The following is a 17,887-nucleotide window of genomic DNA, read 5'->3' as shown; positions in this document are numbered from 1 at the left end:
TGCTAGTTCGAAGCATCTACTCTGAGACTACCGAGGGAATCCAATTTACAGGTCTTATCGTTTGAGTATGAATAGAACGGTGACATTAATACTGATCGCTGTGTACATAAATGAACAAGAGACAAAAAGGGAAAAAAAAGGCCAGGTCAATGCTCAGAAACAATATAAGGAGACAGGAAAACGTATGTACTTGAACAAGACAAAAGGGCAGACCCAGTCGGTCTATTCGCTTGCGTTTTCATAATATCGTGAACTTTCGAATCCTCCTCTATCCTCGATTGGAATTATACTTCTCATTGAAGGCATTGACCGCTATGAACCAAATATTAGCTTCTTCATCATCAACAATGACAAGAAAAGAGAAGGCAGCACTCACCAATAGCAATCTGCTTATACAGCCAGTTTCGGGCACTCTCCTCCTGAACAGGAATAAAGGGCCCATTCGCGCCACCCTTGAGCGTAATACTCATGCCGGTGCGTTCCTTGGAGATAGTTTGGATATCGGTAAGCCGGATGTCCCACTCAGTGTCAAGCTTCTTCGCGCGCACAAGCATGATGCGCGCGTACGTCAACAGAACCAGCATGTCGCGACCCGGTAGTTCCAGGTGGGCGATGTAATCCTCGTTGAAGTACTTGCCGTCGTCCGTGGTCTTGAGCCAGAACTGGCCGAGGGCTTCGCGCTGGGAATACGGGCGGACGATACCGTCCATGCCGATGAAGCGGGTCAGTCGGACGCGGTCGAGGCCTTCTGCGTCGAAGACGGTGGTGGTGTTTCGGACGCCTTCTGCGAGATCTGTGTGGGGCGAGTCGTGTTAGTAGATGTGAGTGAAGGGTTGCTTCAAAATAAACTCACTGGAGGCTAGATCAAAGGCACCAATGGCTGGCTTGGTAGCCAGTCCCAAAACACCCTTTCCAACACCTTTGAAAAATCCCAGGGCACCTTCCTTCTCTGCACCTTGCAATGGATGGCGGGCCAACCCACCAATTCCACTAGCTAAGCTAGTCGCGAAGGCATTACCGCCAGCTGTGATGCCATACAATGCGTGCTTGGGGCGATTGCGAGACTTGGACATCCGTCGCTGGTTTTGGAACTCCTTGTCCAGAGTCGCGGCCGCCAGACCCTTAGACATGCTTCCAGTAAGCTTCGCCATACTGTCCGAGAATCCGAAGACGGATTTCTTGACGAAGAAGGTGGCTCCTTTTGCAATTCCGTAGCCGAGCTCTTGAGGTCGGTCGGTCATGACCATGCCTTGGTAGGGCTCGTAGAAGATGGCGGCCACACCGGAGCTGACGTTGTTGAACAGACCGACGGGATTACCCAAGAAATCAGCCGAGCCAACGATGATATGGACTTGACGCACAAACTCCTGTGTGTAATGCGCGCGAACGTTGCTGACCAAGCGCCCAAAGGAGACGCGGGCATTTTCCAGCATCAGAGCATTGAGTCGGATAGGCGCGTCGTTGACATTACCCATCGACATGGTCATGATATTGATGAAGAACATCAGCGGGTTGGACGGCTGGATCGTATCCTCCACATTGACACGCTCAGTTCGCATGAAAGAGATATCTAACTGCATGGGCTGCAAGTGAAGAAGCTCAAAGTAGACATCCTGGCCGGCGTCTTCCTGTTGTGGTTCTGGAATATTCAGATCCTCTTCGCACAGTTCGCCCTCCTCCTGCTCCTCAGTCCACGAAGCACCAGGGATCTTGACAAAGTCCAACATGGCCATGACAAAGTCCTCGTCCAGCTCAAGGGTCATCTGCTGCAGAAGCAGTGTGGCATACTTGATGTAAAGCACACCATAGGAGTCGTCTTTGACCCTAGTCACCATCGTGTGGAAGATCGGGTGCGCCTCCATCTCCTTTCCGGTCTTGGGAACCACACTGGGGTACAGCAGAATTGGGAAAATGCCGCCATATAATTGATTGTCGATCTGGATCCACTTGATCGTCGTGTTCAGAGTCTGGTACAGCCTCGACTCCCTGTACTTGATCTCGATTTCGCGGAACGTGAGGTAAACCAGCTCCCGCAGGTTCTGGTTGATCAAGGAAATACCAATGCCGCCCAGACGAAGCTGAGCCTTGAAGTTCACTTCCGAACTCATTTCTTTGACTTCAAACCCAGCAGTGCTTGAGCTGGCCTGAGACGACTGGGCCTTCTGCTGCTTGTAGATACTCTTGGAAGGCTTGAAGTTCGACAACATGAGGGTCTGAGTGGGCCCATCGGCCACAATGCTGATGTCGATGATCTTCTGGTATCCGCCTTGCTGTGAAGGTGGAACGCGCATTGGAATCAGATTCCCAATCTCAGAAAGCCTAATATGGCGCTCCTTCCCATTGCAGGTCAAGACGAGAGACCTGTTCTTGGACGCGGGATAATCCCAAGAATAAGGCATGATACTCCGCGGCGGCAAACGATACCTGATCGGCCGCCAGCCACTTGTTCTGTCGTCTTCATCTTCTTCGACATTTGGATTCTAAAAGGCAAACCGAATTAGCTTTGGAAAAAGAGCAGTTTTCATAAATCCTCACTCACCGCTTGGTAGAAGAGGAACTCCATGTCACTTTCATTGCGCATCGAGTACGGCCAGTTCCGCGTCTCGAGACTAAAGTGAAGGAAGAGTGTCGCGCCCTCCATGATGACATCCACCTTAATCAACCGCTGTCGCTGATTTGCCTTAGCCAGCTTCACATGCACGGTTCCGACATCCGCAATATTGAACGGGGATGACCACTGATTATTGACACCGGGGAAACAGAGGCAGAGCTGTTTTTCGGCAACTTGTCGCAAGAAGTGCAATGGGATCAAGTCACCGCTCTTGATCTGGAGAACATTCGACGAACCAGGCTCGCGCACCTGAAGATCTTCGCTAAGCTTGTTCTTCAAAATGAACCGCGGCGTGATGGTCACCACCTTCGTCATCTTGTATTTGCCTTCGCCTTTGCCAACGGAGACTCCGGAGTGAAATTCACATCTGCCCGTCCGGTCGGGGAAGATCACTTCAAAGGTGCTGCCGATGGCCTCGAAACTCTGGGGCTTACTCCATGCAGAGTCCCCGACCTTCAGGATAGATCGGTTTCGCTGGTCATCCGTGGAGTAAGAGTACATGTACGGCAGCGCACGGCCTCCGTCTCTCGGGTCGACTCTGAGTCCCTGGCCAGCAGCATTTCGCGCAGACTGGAGGAAGGCTTTGCTTTGAATGTCCATGGGGAGACCGGTTTTGTTCAAAATGAGGTACGGGCTGTAGACAGAGACCTTGAAGGCGCCTCCACTATTGGGGATGTTGAAATAGTGCATGTTCAGCTTCAACTGCAGACCGCGTTCATCCTTTAGGCAAAGGGTGTGCTCCCTGCGATAGTCCTGAGCATTCCCGTTGATGATGCCAAATTCGCTCTGGCGGAAGACCGTGTCCTCCAGGTCGATGCTCAGCAGGAGCAAGTGAGACAGCTCCACGACGTGAACGGGACTCACACCTCCCTTTCGCAAGAAGTTGGTCCAGTCCTTTTTGGTGTTCTTGTCATAAATGCGGTATTTGAAGTCATAAGGCAGTAGGTTCTCAATTTCCACTGGCGCAAAAATGCGGACGCGCATGTAGGGGTACGTGCTTGTGAGCGAGTCCTTCGACTCGTAAGTTGCGTTGACCTGGAAATAGAAAGGCGGCGACTGCTGTCCATTTTCGCTGACACACTTGACCGTTCGCGTTGGCCGGCGCAAAAGCTCCTTCCAGAACAGCTGCTCGTTTGACCAGTCATACCCGAAGCCCTGATCAGGTCGGATAACAACCGAATGGAGAAATGCCGACCCGACGGGGGCGGGGCGAGCATCGCCTGGGAGAATCTTCTCGATCTTCAACAAGTTGCCTTCATTAGGGCTGACGACACCCAGTTCAACTGGAATTTGTGTGTTGTTCTCAATGAGGAACGGGGACCGGAAGGTGATATACTTGACATTGTTGGCTCCCAGTGTGACCTCCACAAGCAATCGGTGCAGGATACCATCTTGCTTGGGCTTCAACCCGTAGATGACCTCCCCTTCTCGCACCACAGGAATCCGGGCGATGCTGTCAAACCCGCTTCCTTCTAGCTTCACACCCACCACACCGCCATGGCCTTCGGGCGTAAGAGTCTCTCGAACAGCGGTGGAATCCTCAAAACGCCAGGGCGCTTCTTCTCCATCACTGAGCTTTGCAGCAGGACCGTCCTCCCCAGCGCTGACATCAGCCCAAACTCTAAGATCGAACCCAGTGTAGTTGCGGATCCGATACGGAGCATCAGCGCCTCTTGGCTTAGAGAGGACATCTTCGTCCGTAGAGAGGAACTGGAAGGATTTGGATGCAAGAGCAATCGTGGCAGAAGTGACCGTGAGCTCCATATTCTTGTGGGAGTACGCGTCAATGGAAAGAACATCTGGGTTGATCTCCTTGGCCATATGGAATCCCAGTTGCCACGGCTCGATCAATGGCTCCCATGCCGACTTCGAGAAGTTGTAGACATTCAAATAGGTGTCGAAATTCGTGTCTGCATTCAGCGTAGAGGACCAGTCCCGTACATTCACGGTGAATCCCTTGACACTCCAGTCGAGCAGAGGCAAGTCGTGCAAGTCTCCAATAAGAATCACACGGAGGCCATCGATCTTGGCAGATAATTCTTCGCGTTTCAGGACTGCCGAGGTCTGCGGTACAACACCCTTGTCAAGGGTCTCGACCGTCTGGCTCACGCGGCGCCGAGTGCGGGTTGCTATAGTCGAGGACGTCTTGCTCGCCGATCGCGCCCTCGTGCCCTTTCCGTCAGTAATCTTCTTCGCATCACCGCCCTCGACCTGGTGAGCATTGCGAGCCGTCATCTCAGACGCCTTGTTGACAATTTGGATTGCCATCAAGATATCACGCAGCGACAGCCTGAGAACGAGCGGTTCTACATGAACCTCGATAGAAGTCAAAGCAGATCCCTTTTCTTGCGGTCGGCTATCAACAGACAGTTCCACGGTGAAATCGTCCAGAATCCGAAGTCGGCTTGTTTCAAACTTGTCCATGCGGCACAAGAACATACCCACCTTCTGAATCTGCAGCGTTGAGACATTCTGATGAGATATGAGGATCTCCTTCGTCCCAAGAACAATGGCTTCGGAATGAGGGATGGCAGGGTTGGCAACCATAATAACCTGAGCATCGACCAGATTCGCCCGGAATGACACGGTCATTTTTCCAGCCTGGTCTCCAGATGACGTTTCTGTCGTAGCTTGGTCGACGCTCGCAGCAACGGATCCGAGGTCAGATTCTTCAGGGGATTCGGATTCTTCCTCAACAGTTCCCTCCGGTTCGTCCGATGCAAATGCCGAATGTGTAAAGGACTGCAGAGCGGAGAGATAGTCCAAGGCGAACATGATTCGAGGGCTGTCAATGGTTAACATCGCTATGAGATGTTTCTCCGGACCAGGGGACATGGAAACGCTAGCCATGAACTGCTGCTTAACATCATTGTTGATGAGCGACATGATGTTCCTAAACTTGTTCGTATCCTGGCGACGGCTATCTCGGATCGAGAACGAGTGAATCAGAAGCTCTGAATCCAACGATCCATCCGTCAACATGCGCAGCTTGACTCTGGTGTCGTTGAGGGAGAACTTGGAAAGACTGGAGTCTTCCAAGCTGCCAACGGGTTGGTTGTCGGTCCCGAGGATAAGCTCTAGGCCAACGCTGTCCACTTTGAATATCATATCAAGTCGTACCCATACTTCTTGCTTTTCGCCGTCACTGGGGGCCTGTACAGCTTTTGAGGTGGCCTCGCGGGTTGGTTCAGTAACTGACGAAGGCAGAGACTCCATGGCCTCAAGTTCCTGTTGCTCAGCATCAGTCGCAAATGCAGCCGGGATCGACTTGGAAAGAGCCATCAAAAACTTGAGTTGGCTTTGCGAGATGCGAAGGTTGATGGGAGATAAAGAACCTTCCACCTCCATATCCGGTCGTGAATTGTTGGTCTGATGCTCCAAGTAGCAGATACTGAACTCGAGGTTGACTTTCTGGATCATTTCCAATTCTTCAGAGACACCACCATCGAAATGCAAATTGGAGGTAAGACGAATGTTGCGAACGCCAGTTGAGATCACGTTGACTGCGGGACTATCCTTGGAGTCGTCCATGGGCACGAATTCGTTCTTGGCGTAAATTTCGCCGAGGTGGGCCGTGATCGTATCTCGCGGCCGGTCATCTGCCACCACCCTTGGGAACACGACGATCGGAGTCTTGACCACAATATCAAGCCGCATTCGCGAAGCGTTCTCCTGCAGCTGGTTCGCCTGGTTCGCCGCCGCTTGGCGGGCTGCATTGAAAATGGCTTGCATTTTGCCAAACTTGACCAGGAAGTTGATGATCTTTCGGTAAGGTTCTTCCAAGAAATTGATCTTGATGGAGCCAGACCGTAGATAGACCTCAGAGTCATAGCCAGGATAAGTCTCGCTTTCAGGATCAAAGGTTTCGTACTTGAAGTCTGCAAAGTTGTCACCTTCGATGGTCATGAGTCGTCGAATGTCCGACTCCTCCGATGCACCGAGATTGACATCGTCGACCAAGGTCAAGCTTCCGATCCGAGACTGGATGGTCATGGCGCGACCGACGAGGAAAATGCCCACATCCGCAGTGTTGAGACTCAGAGTTGCTAAGCGGACGCCATCGTTGTTCAAGATCAGCGCAATACTCTGCAGATTGGTCTTGATGCGCAGCTTCCCAGCCTGCTGAGGTTGCTCATCGGCATTGTTCGCTTCCTGTATGGCCTTGTCGGGTTGTTCGTCTTGGGCAGGTGGCTGTTGAGGATTTGTGAAGGTGAGAAGAATGAAGTCCAGGAGTGTCAGGAGTGTCTTCCGTGTCACTACGAGATTAATTGTCGAGACCGATATATCGAGGTTCATCGCCACTCCTTCGTAGGTCGACTCAAACTCTGGAGACTCGGGTTTGACCCGCACCATCTTCAAATGGAAGAGATCTTTATCTTCGTCGGCGTTGAACCCCTTCGAAGAGATAATCCTCTTGAATTCAGGAACCGGGTTCTCCTCGATGTAGTCGTCCACGCTCAAGGATTTCAGAATCACTTCAGCAACCATGTCGTAAGGACGCATGTAGTAGTCCAGCTCGAACCCTTCGGCGACCAATTCAACCAGCAATTGGTCGCGTTGCATATCATGCGACTCGGACCGGAACAAGGACCCGCGAAGGCGGCCAACGGTGAACTTGAATTCGAAATCTCGGCGGTGAATGTTGGTCGGTGTATCCAGACTCTTCTTGGCCTTGCCACTATCTGAATCCGCCTCGAAGTCTTCGTCGACGACAGGGAGGTCCCGTTGGACAGGAGGTTGGAAAGATGCCGATCTGGCTCTCGTGGCCAGCGCCGTTTCCTCTGTCTTGGCTGCAAGCGATGTGGGATCAGACGCTGGTTTACCATCATCGAAGTGCGGAATGGCAATGTCGATCAGCTTCATCAATCCCTTATACTTGGTGTCCGACATGGAGGCATGGAGTTCTGGCAAATGGCCCGAGATCCGCGTGCGCGTGAGCTGGGTCTGTTTCGGTACAATACACATCTCCAGCACAAAGTCCACGTTGATGCGATCGATGATATGGAAGTTCTTGGACTCGACACCTGAACTGAGCTGTGCTTTTGTTGCATCCACTCCGGGTCCAATCAGGAGCTGCGTGGAATCCAGCTTGATGAGGAAGCGATCGTAGAGCAAGTGCTCTAACTGCTTGTAATCATCTGCTTCGTATGTCCGCTTTTGCTTGGATTGAAGGTCTCGCATGGCCTGGCGGTCGACCAGTTCACTGTTGACACTCGCATGACCAGCATCCAGGATCAAGCACAGCGAAGATTCCTGCGTAATGCTTTCTGGGACAATGATCAAAGGCGCGCGGACATCGAACTGCGCATCAACCTTCTTGTGTTCCTGCAGGGCAAACTCCAGTCCCGCTCGGGTTTGCTGTCTGAGGCCTTCGACGGTGGCACCTGCAGTATCCAGAAGCGCTCCAATAGACTCCATATGTCGTTCGGGTGGTTCGAAAAATTTCACAATCCCCACCAAGAATCGAGGGTTGTAGATCACCTCAATACTCTTCAGCTTAACCTTGACGGCTGAGTCTGCATCGCTGTCTATTGGATTCTTCTCGAGCTGCAGGTGGAAGAGACTGTCTTCGTCCTCAAGGACATCTGCACTCGCCTCCGATGCAAGGTCGTCATCCTCGCCACTTTGACCTTTGGAGGGCTCGGGAAGGGAATCCTTGACTTTGACGATTTGGGGGTAGAGACTACCAGGAGTGGTGCCGTCGTACATCTTCAAGCCACCGAGGTCCAGATCAAGGAGATATGAATCCGGCCGCTGAAGCGCTTTCGCACGGAAATTGTCAAACACCAGCTTCATGACTTCATTCGCAGCACCGTGAGGGTCCTGTTTCAGGGTGAAGCTGCCAGCGCGGAGACTCCAGTTGACCTGCAACTTGACCCATTCCCGTGGAACGTCGACGCTCTCCGAGATGGCCTTCTTTTCGTCCCAATCGATTGCGTTATAAAGCTCTTGCCGCTGCTCCTCGGTCATAGTGGTTTCTTCGTCCTCTTCCTTTTTGGCGCCCCAGATCCACTCACCCCATGTCTGTTGGCGGGCGGGTTTCTTGATTCCGACATTTTCCTTGCGCAGCTGGTTCCTTGCGAGCGATCGCCAGAATCTTATATCCTCGTAGCTGAGTTTCCATTCCAGTGCTTCCAAGCTTTTGGTTTCTTCTGGAGAAAGAGCCTCTTCTCGTTTCTTCTTCTTGAACAAATTTATGTAGGCTATACGGTCGTCCCTGCGCTCCTTGATGTAGTCCCAGGTCCAGCGTCTATTGCGGTCATGAATCTTGCTGAGAATCGCGTCTCCAGCGAACTTCATCCAGGCACGCGGGTCTTCTTTCGGAGAGCACTTGGGCTGGAGTTTTTTGTACTCCTGGTGGCGGATGAAGTAATGGAAAAGATCAACCAGCATCAGGGCATCGCGATATTGCTTGTCATCCAAGACGAAACCCAGTTCATCGAACAGGAGACGCGCTTTGATTGCGGGACGGTCGTGTTTCCCTGACTTGTCCAATTCAAGGCCTGCACGTCCACTCACGGGGCGAAGCATGAACTGGTTGCCATCTTCACTGTCAATTGCGGTCCGCAATTTCTCCATCAATTCTTCATGACTGGATCCCTGAGCCTCGGCGCCGATATCAGAGCCTCTGCCGGTTCCCAACAGCGTAGCATCTGTATTCCAGTAGACAGAGAGGGCACCGAGGACTGCCAACTTGTGCGTTGTTCCGGAGGTGGACTGGATGAAAGTCGGGTTCCATTCCGAGTCCGTGCTGACGGCACTGAGCTCTTTCAGGGTCAAACCCACTGCGAATGGGTGGCCAGGTGAGGCAATCGAGTCCTCGTAGCGAAAATGCACGTTCTTAATGGAGATCTGCAGGTTGTCGACCACGGCCGTGACCATGCTCTCGGTGAAGCTTTGGTTCCGAAGCTGTTCTTCCCGGCTCATACCGTCGGCATTTTGTTCGCGTAGAAGCTCTGCGCTCTCAATCTTCTCCATCTTCAGTCTATGCTGTCTCCGTTCCTCCTCCTCGGTATTGTAGTCTGCATCTTCCTTCGGCGCCGCGAGCAAAAACACATCCTCGATGTCGACCTTGACGGGTTTCCCTCTTAGGTTGGACCATGGAATCGATAAGGTGAGTTCGCCAAGGTGGCCCTCGACAACGTTTAATGGAAGACGGAGTTGGTCCAGCGCTTCCCGGCGCAGCTCGAGGTTCCGCAGTTTCACATCGCCCGACCAGATTCCGATGTTCAGCTGCTTCGCATCGAAATTCTTGACGTAAATTCCGAGGAATCGATTGAGCAAATTAGCAACAAGGCCTTCTAACATGATTGCAAGGGGCGGCCGTTGACCAGGCCGGGGTGTTGGGCGCTATTGCCGGGGAGAGGGGCAGGGGAGGGTTGTAGTCGGAGGGTTGTAGTCGGTGATGGCCTAATTCCAGATCTGGAGCTCGTCAGCGACCGTATTTACTGGATGGCGATAGCAGAGATACTCACGTAAATCTGGGTTCAGTCTCAGGAACTGTCGCAATTGGGGGCAATTCAAGCCATCCAGTCAAGCAGGGCAGGCCGCACGCGATGCCGAGGCAGGACCCAACTTTCCAGGGAACGGGGTTTCGGGGAGCGAGGGAGAAAGAAAGGAAGCGTGTGTTCGAAAGGGAGAGGCAGTGAGGTGAGGTAGGGTGAGGTGAGTGGAATTGATCAAAGCTGGGTTGAACAGTCTCCAAGCCCGTGACTGACTGACGTGGAGCAGCAGGTTTACGGGCGGCCGTACGTCGGGCGGTACGGTTAGGGTACTTGCCTCGCCGCCAAGTCGACGCTACAAACAGAAGTACTCTCAAGTACCTTTCCCGGGCAATGGGCCGCTAGTGAACCCCCTACGACATGGTCTCATTCATTTCCAAGGCTAGCAGTAGTTCCTGCCAATGCTACTGCTGACGGTGTCTCTGCCCATACTGGAGGATATGCTTGTTTACTCCAGTGCATTCAACTGCCTACCCTACGTCACACCCCCAGAATGCCGTTATGTAAGCTAGGGCTGCGCCCCCGTGATCACGTGTTCTGCCCGGAACGTGCAGCCTGAGGCATAATGTGCAACTCGGGTCGCTCCGGTCCGCCGGATGCCTGTGGTCACCACAACTTCATCTCAACTGCTCTCTCCCCGGAACTCCACGGCCTCCCTGACTGCCATCTCCAGCTCCTGTGTCCGGGTTGCACACCCCCTTCGTCTCTACTCTCCACTCTCCCCCCCAGCTTGTATTTACCATTTCAATTGGGTACGTGGACTCTGCTTCCCCCAATATCCGAGGCTTGCACGTTGCTAACCCGGACCTCCACGAAAAAAGCTATTTCTCCCCGCCATGTTCCGCAACACCGCCGCCCGCTCGGTCTTCCGGGCTGTCTCAGGCTCCAATGCCTCTGTGGCTCGCTCGGCTCTGGGTAACCAGATGTTCAAGGCCCCACTGACCTTGTCCGCTCGCGCCATCCGCCCGACCGTGAAGCCCAGCTTCGCGCTTGCCGCGCACAAGCCCGTCACCACCGCCCTGGTGCGCTATGCGTCTTCCTCTGCTAAGGTATATGATTGCAAAACCGGTTAGGGTGAGGAGCATGGCCAATGGCTGACCGATCGACTTGTAGGATGACGAAGAAGTCGATATGATGGCTGGTATGAAGTCCGAGGCGGTATGTTTTTTCCCTGCACCTGAGCTATCAATGAGCTCCTGAAGAGCACTACTGATCGCAATTGCGAGTATAGAAAGTCATCAAGGATACCTTCAGCCTGGCGGAGGTCCCCAAGGAGGCTCTCTTCATCGGTATGGCCGGTGTCGTCCCCTACCTGGTCACCTCCATGGAGACCGTCTACCTCTCCTACGAGATCAACCGCGCTGCGGTCGCTGGTGACGGTCTGCTCTTCTCCGGGCAGACCGCGGAGCTGATGCTGCACATGCTGGAGCCCATCCAGGTCGGCTACGGCGCTGTGGTGAGTGCCTAGTATCGTCCCCACCTGCTTTATGCATTACTGATTCATTCTGTGTCAGATCCTCTCCTTCCTCGGTGCCATCCACTGGGGTCTGGAGTGGGCCGGCTACGGCGGCAAGTATGGCTACCGCCGCTACGCCGCCGGTGTCCTGGCTCCCGCTGTGGCCTGGCCGACGCTGCTGCTGCCCGTCGAGTACGCGCTGATCAGCCAGTTCCTCGCCTTCACCTTCCTGTACTACAATGACGCCCGCGCCGCCGCCGCCGGCCGTGCGCCGCACTGGTACGGCATGTACCGCTTCGTGCTGACCTTTGTGGTGGGTGCCAGCATCGTGGCCACCCTGATCGGACGCGAGCAGATCCAGCAGACCGTCAGCTCGGAGCACACGATCAAGGACAAGATCAACGCCCTGATCTTCCTGCAGAAGAAGGAGAAGGAGGAGGCCGATGCGCGCCGCCGGGCTGAGCTGGGCCAGGAGGAGGAGTCTGAGTAAAAAGAGGGGGCTTTTTGATCTTCTTGCATTCCTGTGAATTCCTGTAGAATATCCGCAGAACCCGCTTCGGGCGGACACTGAATTATTTCTTTTGTTTCGAGTGTGGGTGGCATTTGTCCATGGGAGAAGTTGTAGGCTTAAAATTAAAAAAAATCCACCAATGTCGCATAGCTGTGCAGAGGATGCCCCAGATGGGGTCAGATGATGTCCTGCAAGGAACTGGCCCGCTGATCAGGGAAGGTTGGGCGAGGTGGATGGATCGGCCATTCTTCCTGTCCCTATTCTCTAGCTACATACTGGTTAAGCGTGGTGCCTGGCCGCATGCACAATTCCTCCGTTCATTCCTCGAATAGGAGACTCGGCATCGCGCCCATCCCGTGTTTCCCGAGCCTAGAATAATACTAGAAGATGCGACCACAAGGACGGAAATGTTGAAAGTGGAGATTGAGTCGTGATCACCTGGACATAGCAGGTTTGGCAAAGTGGGGGACCAGAACCCACCCTCTCTGCTTGTTCTGTCTGCCCGTCTGGCCCTGCTCGTTTTCTTTCTTCCTCTTCCCTTTCTTCTTTCCTCTCTACTTCTACTCTTGTCTCATCTTCTTCTTCCTCTGCGCTATTTCTCACTATCTCTCTCTCTGTCTCTCTCTCTCTCTCTCCCCCCGGATTATTGTCGAGCTGTCCCTCCACACCACCTCGCCTTCCCGTTGGCCACTTAAACGTCACGCTCCACCTTCCGTATCGGACCACCGCCACCGCGTAGCCCTCGTCATCCTCTCCTCTAAGGCGTAAATCTTCCACCACTACAACCACCAACACTACCAACCCCGCACACTCTCCTCGGTCGCCCACCATTCTCTCCCTCTTTATCGCACAGATACTATCCCCCAGAAGATGCGAAACCCTTTCGAACTGGACTTTGCCAGTGTCGACGGAGACTCTGAGCCCGCCGACGAGAGCATTGTGATTGAACCCGAGGAGACAAACGACGGGGACCGGTCCCTGTTGCAGGATGAGGAACGCCGGAATGACGACCTGAAGGAGCGGTTTATCGGGACCATCGACCAGGGTACCACCAGCACTCGCTTCATCATCTTCGACTGCACGGGCGTCCCCGTCGCTAAGTACCAGACTGAGTTCCGCCAGATCCACGAGAATCCAGGGTAGGTGCTCGATTCATTTCATCTCAATTACTGAGCCCGTCACTAATGGTTTGTCTTTTCTCCTCAAGATGGCACGAGCACGACCCCTACGAGCTGGTCGAGTCTGTCTACATCTGTATTGAAGAGGCAATGAAATCATTTCTCGCCCTGGGCCACGCCAAATTCGATATCGAGGCCATTGGCATCACCAGTCAACGAGAAACCATCGTCGTCTGGGACTGGGAGACCGGCGAGCCCCTGCACAATGCCATCACCTGGACCGACACCCGGACCGTGGAGCTGGTGCGTGAGCTCAAGAACAAGGCGGGCGCAGACGACCTCGTGAATATCTGCGGTCTGCCTCTCTCCACATACCCTTCCTCAGTCACCTTGCGCTGGATGCTCGATAACCTCCCCGACGTTCGGTCAGCGTATGACGAGGGCCGCGCTGCTTTTGGCACCGTCGACACCTGGCTCATCTACAATCTAAATGGTGGGCCACGAAACAAGCGCCTAGTCACGGATGTGACCAACGCATCCCGCACGATGTTTATGAACCTCGAGACTCTGCAGTATGACGACCGGTTGTTGAAGTTCTTTGATATCGACCGCAATAAGATTCGACTGCCGGATATCCTACCATCCGCGGACCGGGAGGGATTCGGCGAAGTCGCCGAGGGACCATTGGAGGGTGTTCGCATAACTAGTTGTCTAGGTGATCAGGCGTCCGCGCTGGTCGGTCACTGCGCCTTCACTCCTGGAATGGCCAAGAACACCTATGGCACGGGTTGCTTCCTTCTCTATAACGTGGGCGAGAAGCCCGTCATCTCCAAACACGGCCTGCTAGGCACAGTGGGATTCCAGCTCGGCCGAGATCGCAAGCCCGTCTATGCCCTGGAGGGCAGCGTGGCCGTGGCTGGCAGCGGTGTGTCATTCCTGATGAACAACTTGGGCTTCTTCCGGGATTCCCGCAAGGTCAGCGACTTGGCTGCCACTGTGCCGGATAGCGGCGGGTGCGTGTTCGTGACCGCGTTTAGTGGTCTGTTCGCACCTTATTGGATCGACGATGCCCAGGGGACCATCTGTATGTTTTCCTTTTGCCCTCTACTAGCGATTGGACTTGAAACTAATATCATTGCAGTCGGCATCACCCAGCACACCAAGCAAGGACACATCGCACGCGCAACCATGGAAGCAGCTTGTTTCCAAACAAAAGCCATCCTCGATGCCATGGAGTTGGACAGCGGCAAAAAGCTAACGGAATTGGCCGTGGACGGCGGCATGAGCAATTCCGATATCTGCATGCAGGTAAATAACCCCCTCCTTTAACTCTTCGTCCCATTCAATACTAATTCTCCGCGCCCCTCCAGACCCAAGCCGATATCATTCAAATCCCCGTCGACCGTCCGGCCATGCACGAGACAACCGCGCTAGGCGCCGCCATCGCAGCCGGCTTCGCCATTGACGTCTGGAAGGAGTTCTCGGATCTCAAGCACATGAACCGTGCCAACACCGCTACCTTCAAACCGAAAATCTCTCAAAAGGCCAGCGCGCGCATGTACAAGACCTGGTCTAAGGCTGTGGAGATGTCGCGCGGCTGGAAGGACACGGAGGCTAACGCCGATGATGATGACGACGATGAACAAGCATAAGCGTGCATTCGTTTTATAATTTTCGTTTTCCTTTCGCCTTTCGAAGTATCACCATCCAAGCGCCCGTTCCCTCCACCTCGACTCTCGGTGTCTATTTCACCTACCCACCACCAACACCTGTCCGTCCACATACATACCTGCAAAGAAGGGTAATGTATCCAGATTCAGTCCTCTGTTTTCCACAAACAGGACTTGAATACCGACCCTTCTTTTTCTATTTCTACTGTTGGTTCCATACGGGCCACTACGGCTCACATACATACTAACATCACATTCCCACCCCCAACCACCGGCCACTGGCGCCACCACCACTATATATACACAATTAGACCGCGGCGTCGGGATAGAAAGAGTCTGTCTGTCCTACATCATCGGCGCGTCTCCCCGCCATCATAGGCCCCCATCCATATTCATGACCATTATGATGGGATTTATCTTTTTGTTTTCTTTTTTGTTTCACTTGATGCTCGATTGATTTATTTCCGAGAAAGCGAGGGGCGAGCGGCGATGGTGTGTCTGTCTCATCTGTGTGTGGACTTGTTTTGTTATCTTGTCTTTTTTGTATATAGCTATTACTTTGTGCAGAGAGGGGGGGAAGGGTGATGGATGTATATCCGACATTTCCAAAATTATCAGAAATTATATAAGATCTTATTTACTTTTGACTGTAGAGAGTAAGGGTGACTGTACTGGTGTATCAAGTTCGGTGATGTATATTTCTGCTCACGCTCTGATGTATCTCCACATTCCGTTTAAACATAGAAATCTACATTGTAGTATTCACTAAGAGTGAATGCAATAGTTAATGCCTGACTTACCGCCCAAGGAGGACAGGACAAGAGATAGCGTCCACTGGGTTATACTGGGGCTGCCTTGTTAGGGACAAGATGATTAACCGGGTAGATGACATCATCGGCGTAGAATGAGGTGGAGGTGGAGCAGACAAGGATATCACCCCCTACCGAACCAGACTTGCATATCCTATGAACACATCGTGATGTTTATTAGAGCTGCCTAGAGACAAACCTGATTTTTAATTTGTAGATCATGCCGCGGCCTGGGTATACATGCGTACGCCGAGTTCACATCTGCCCTCTCGTTCAACTTTCTTTTCTCGTCTAATGCACGCACAGGGATAAAAGCTCCACTCAGCTACAAATTTGGTCACGTTAACAAGCAGCAAACTGGCTGCGATTTGGATGATACTCGTGAAGATAGATAAGATTACATAGTCCAGCCATTCAATGTAATTCAATCAATGTGTGGGTGTTCAGTGCAATCCCTGTGGCATGTTCAATCTGTCGCCAGCGCAAAAGAGAAGCGTCTCCTACGTAAAAAGATGGCAGAGGTGTGGGATGGAGGAGCTCGGTTTGCACGACATCCGCTTGTCGCTGGTCTTTGCCAATATGGACAATTCTTCTGTCAAGTGCTGCATGTCATTCAGAGGCTCTGGAGTACATGCTCTACACTTTTGTGTAGACGAATAGAGCGGTCAACTGCTTGGGAGAGAACAGTACGTGATGTAACTATTTACCTGAGCATATGCATGTGTATAGCTTGTCTTGCCATGTGTTCGTTCAACACTCACAGAAGGATCGGAGTGAAGGCAAATACTGGAAGTTATTTCCCACCATCATGGCAATAATAACGCAATAGAGAAGTGTATAGTATAATTATGAGATCGTGCTAGCGTCTGCAGCCTGACTCAGTAATGTATTAACTAGCTCAGATTGCGAGAACATCTAGTCAATGCTACGCCAGCATGCCAGGCAGATCCTGGAGATATTTATAAAGCAACGCGAAGTCTCTTGGCCTTGGGCTTGCCCCAGGAATGCCAAGAAGGCGGGCTGTGGGGATTGTTGGCCAAGAACAATCCTCTAGTATTCATCTATGTCCCCGAAGCAGAGGGTTTGCAAGGAGATAAATGGGTTGACTTTGCCAAATCCTTTGAGAAATCCCCTGGGCACCACAGATCTGTTTGGGGCAGGATTCATCAACGCGCGCTTTTCTCGTCAGATTATTTTCTTCTCATTACTTGTAAGTTCTCTATCTCCTAAGACTCTACCAACCCGTATAGAACTGAAAGACATTAACGTTTTAAAGTGTGGGATTCTTCCGATGCTCTGAAACATTTTGAGACTTCTCTTGCATACAATACATACTGGACTAGTCTTTGCCACTACTCATCTCGGCGCCCTGAGGTGTATAAGGCGGACTCCAGCACTGTCAGATCATGGAACCGTCCGAGAAAGGGGGTTATCCTTGTAAGTAGTACATTTCCCTACCCATCTTAGCGCCGAGCAGCTAGAGCAGATCGGTGCTATTGCCGACCTCCGTCCAGGCGCAGCTGTTGCGCCCCAGCTACACCATTTAATCCCAGAACCTATAAGATTCTGGGCCAACGGAACACAAGTCAGAAATGGCAGGGAGGTGAAAACGCGACTATTTCTACTCTCCCAAATTACAGATAACAGCATGGTAGGAATTGACAACGTCTACGGTGACTAGAATTGACCAAATTCAAGATGTCACAAATAATATTCCGATCTGTGTTCGGAGCAAGAAACGACTAGAGGAAACCAACCAAGTCACCTGCCAAGTCACAGATTTGGGGGAATGGAATGTGTAGGAAACAGAGAGGTGGGGATAGGATTCTCCATGAGCTTCTCTGGCCTGGGGTGAACTCCATGATCGATTATGCAATGAGGAGTTGTTTTGATCCAACTAGGCGTCGAATCGGGTGTGGGGGTACAGAACACCTCGATTCCGTCACGAGAATGTTCTTGGCACTCGGCCCTCGTCTCGCGTCCCCAGGGCGCCGACGCGGGGAGCACCGCTTCCAAAAGTCGCTCGAAATCGACAACTCCGCGGTTTCTTCCAGCTGGACATTTAAACCCCCGCTTAGGTACTACGACCCAAGGAAAGCTATCATAAATCTGCTGTTCTTTACTTTCGCGCCATCTTTGACAAAGCAATAGACAGTGGGAAACGCCGCTAAAAGGAAAACCCGCGCGCATCTCAGGGAAAGTCTACTAGC

General features: G+C 52.6%; 3 protein-coding genes across 3 annotated transcripts; 2 read left to right on the top strand and 1 right to left on the bottom strand.

The window, feature by feature from the left end:
- Positions 1–268: 268 nt before the first annotated feature.
- Positions 269–9,919, bottom strand: N7474_006866 (membrane morphogenesis protein VPS13; the record flags this gene model as incomplete). The annotated part of the gene is made up of 4 exons (XM_057198276.1): positions 269–312; positions 377–793; positions 854–2,480; positions 2,540–9,919. 4 exons carry the CDS (start codon positions 9,917–9,919, stop codon positions 269–271), a joined length of 9,468 nt encoding a protein of 3,155 aa, XP_057051716.1.
- A 1,030-nt stretch (positions 9,920–10,949) lies between these two features.
- Positions 10,950–12,059, top strand: N7474_006865 (DUF3429 domain-containing protein; the record flags this gene model as incomplete). Its single annotated transcript, XM_057198275.1, has 4 exons — positions 10,950–11,162; positions 11,227–11,271; positions 11,345–11,569; positions 11,628–12,059. 4 exons carry the CDS (start codon positions 10,950–10,952, stop codon positions 12,057–12,059), a joined length of 915 nt encoding a protein of 304 aa, XP_057051715.1.
- An 891-nt stretch (positions 12,060–12,950) lies between these two features.
- N7474_006864 (glycerol kinase) lies at positions 12,951–14,850 on the top strand (the record flags this gene model as incomplete). Its single annotated transcript, XM_057198274.1, has 4 exons — positions 12,951–13,219; positions 13,288–14,282; positions 14,340–14,506; positions 14,569–14,850. The coding sequence occupies 4 exons, from the start codon at positions 12,951–12,953 to the stop codon at positions 14,848–14,850; spliced, it is 1,713 nt and encodes a 570-aa protein (XP_057051714.1).
- Between the last annotated feature and the right edge of the window lie 3,037 nt (positions 14,851–17,887).

The sequence above is a fragment of the Penicillium riverlandense genome, assembly GCF_028828495.1.
Source record: "Penicillium riverlandense strain IBT 135883 chromosome Unknown utg000006l_segment0_segment0, whole genome shotgun sequence".
Lineage (NCBI taxonomy): Eukaryota > Fungi > Ascomycota > Eurotiomycetes > Eurotiales > Aspergillaceae > Penicillium > Penicillium riverlandense.
The sequence above is the reverse complement of the archived record's forward strand: the minus strand, read 5'-3'. Positions and strand labels throughout refer to the sequence as shown.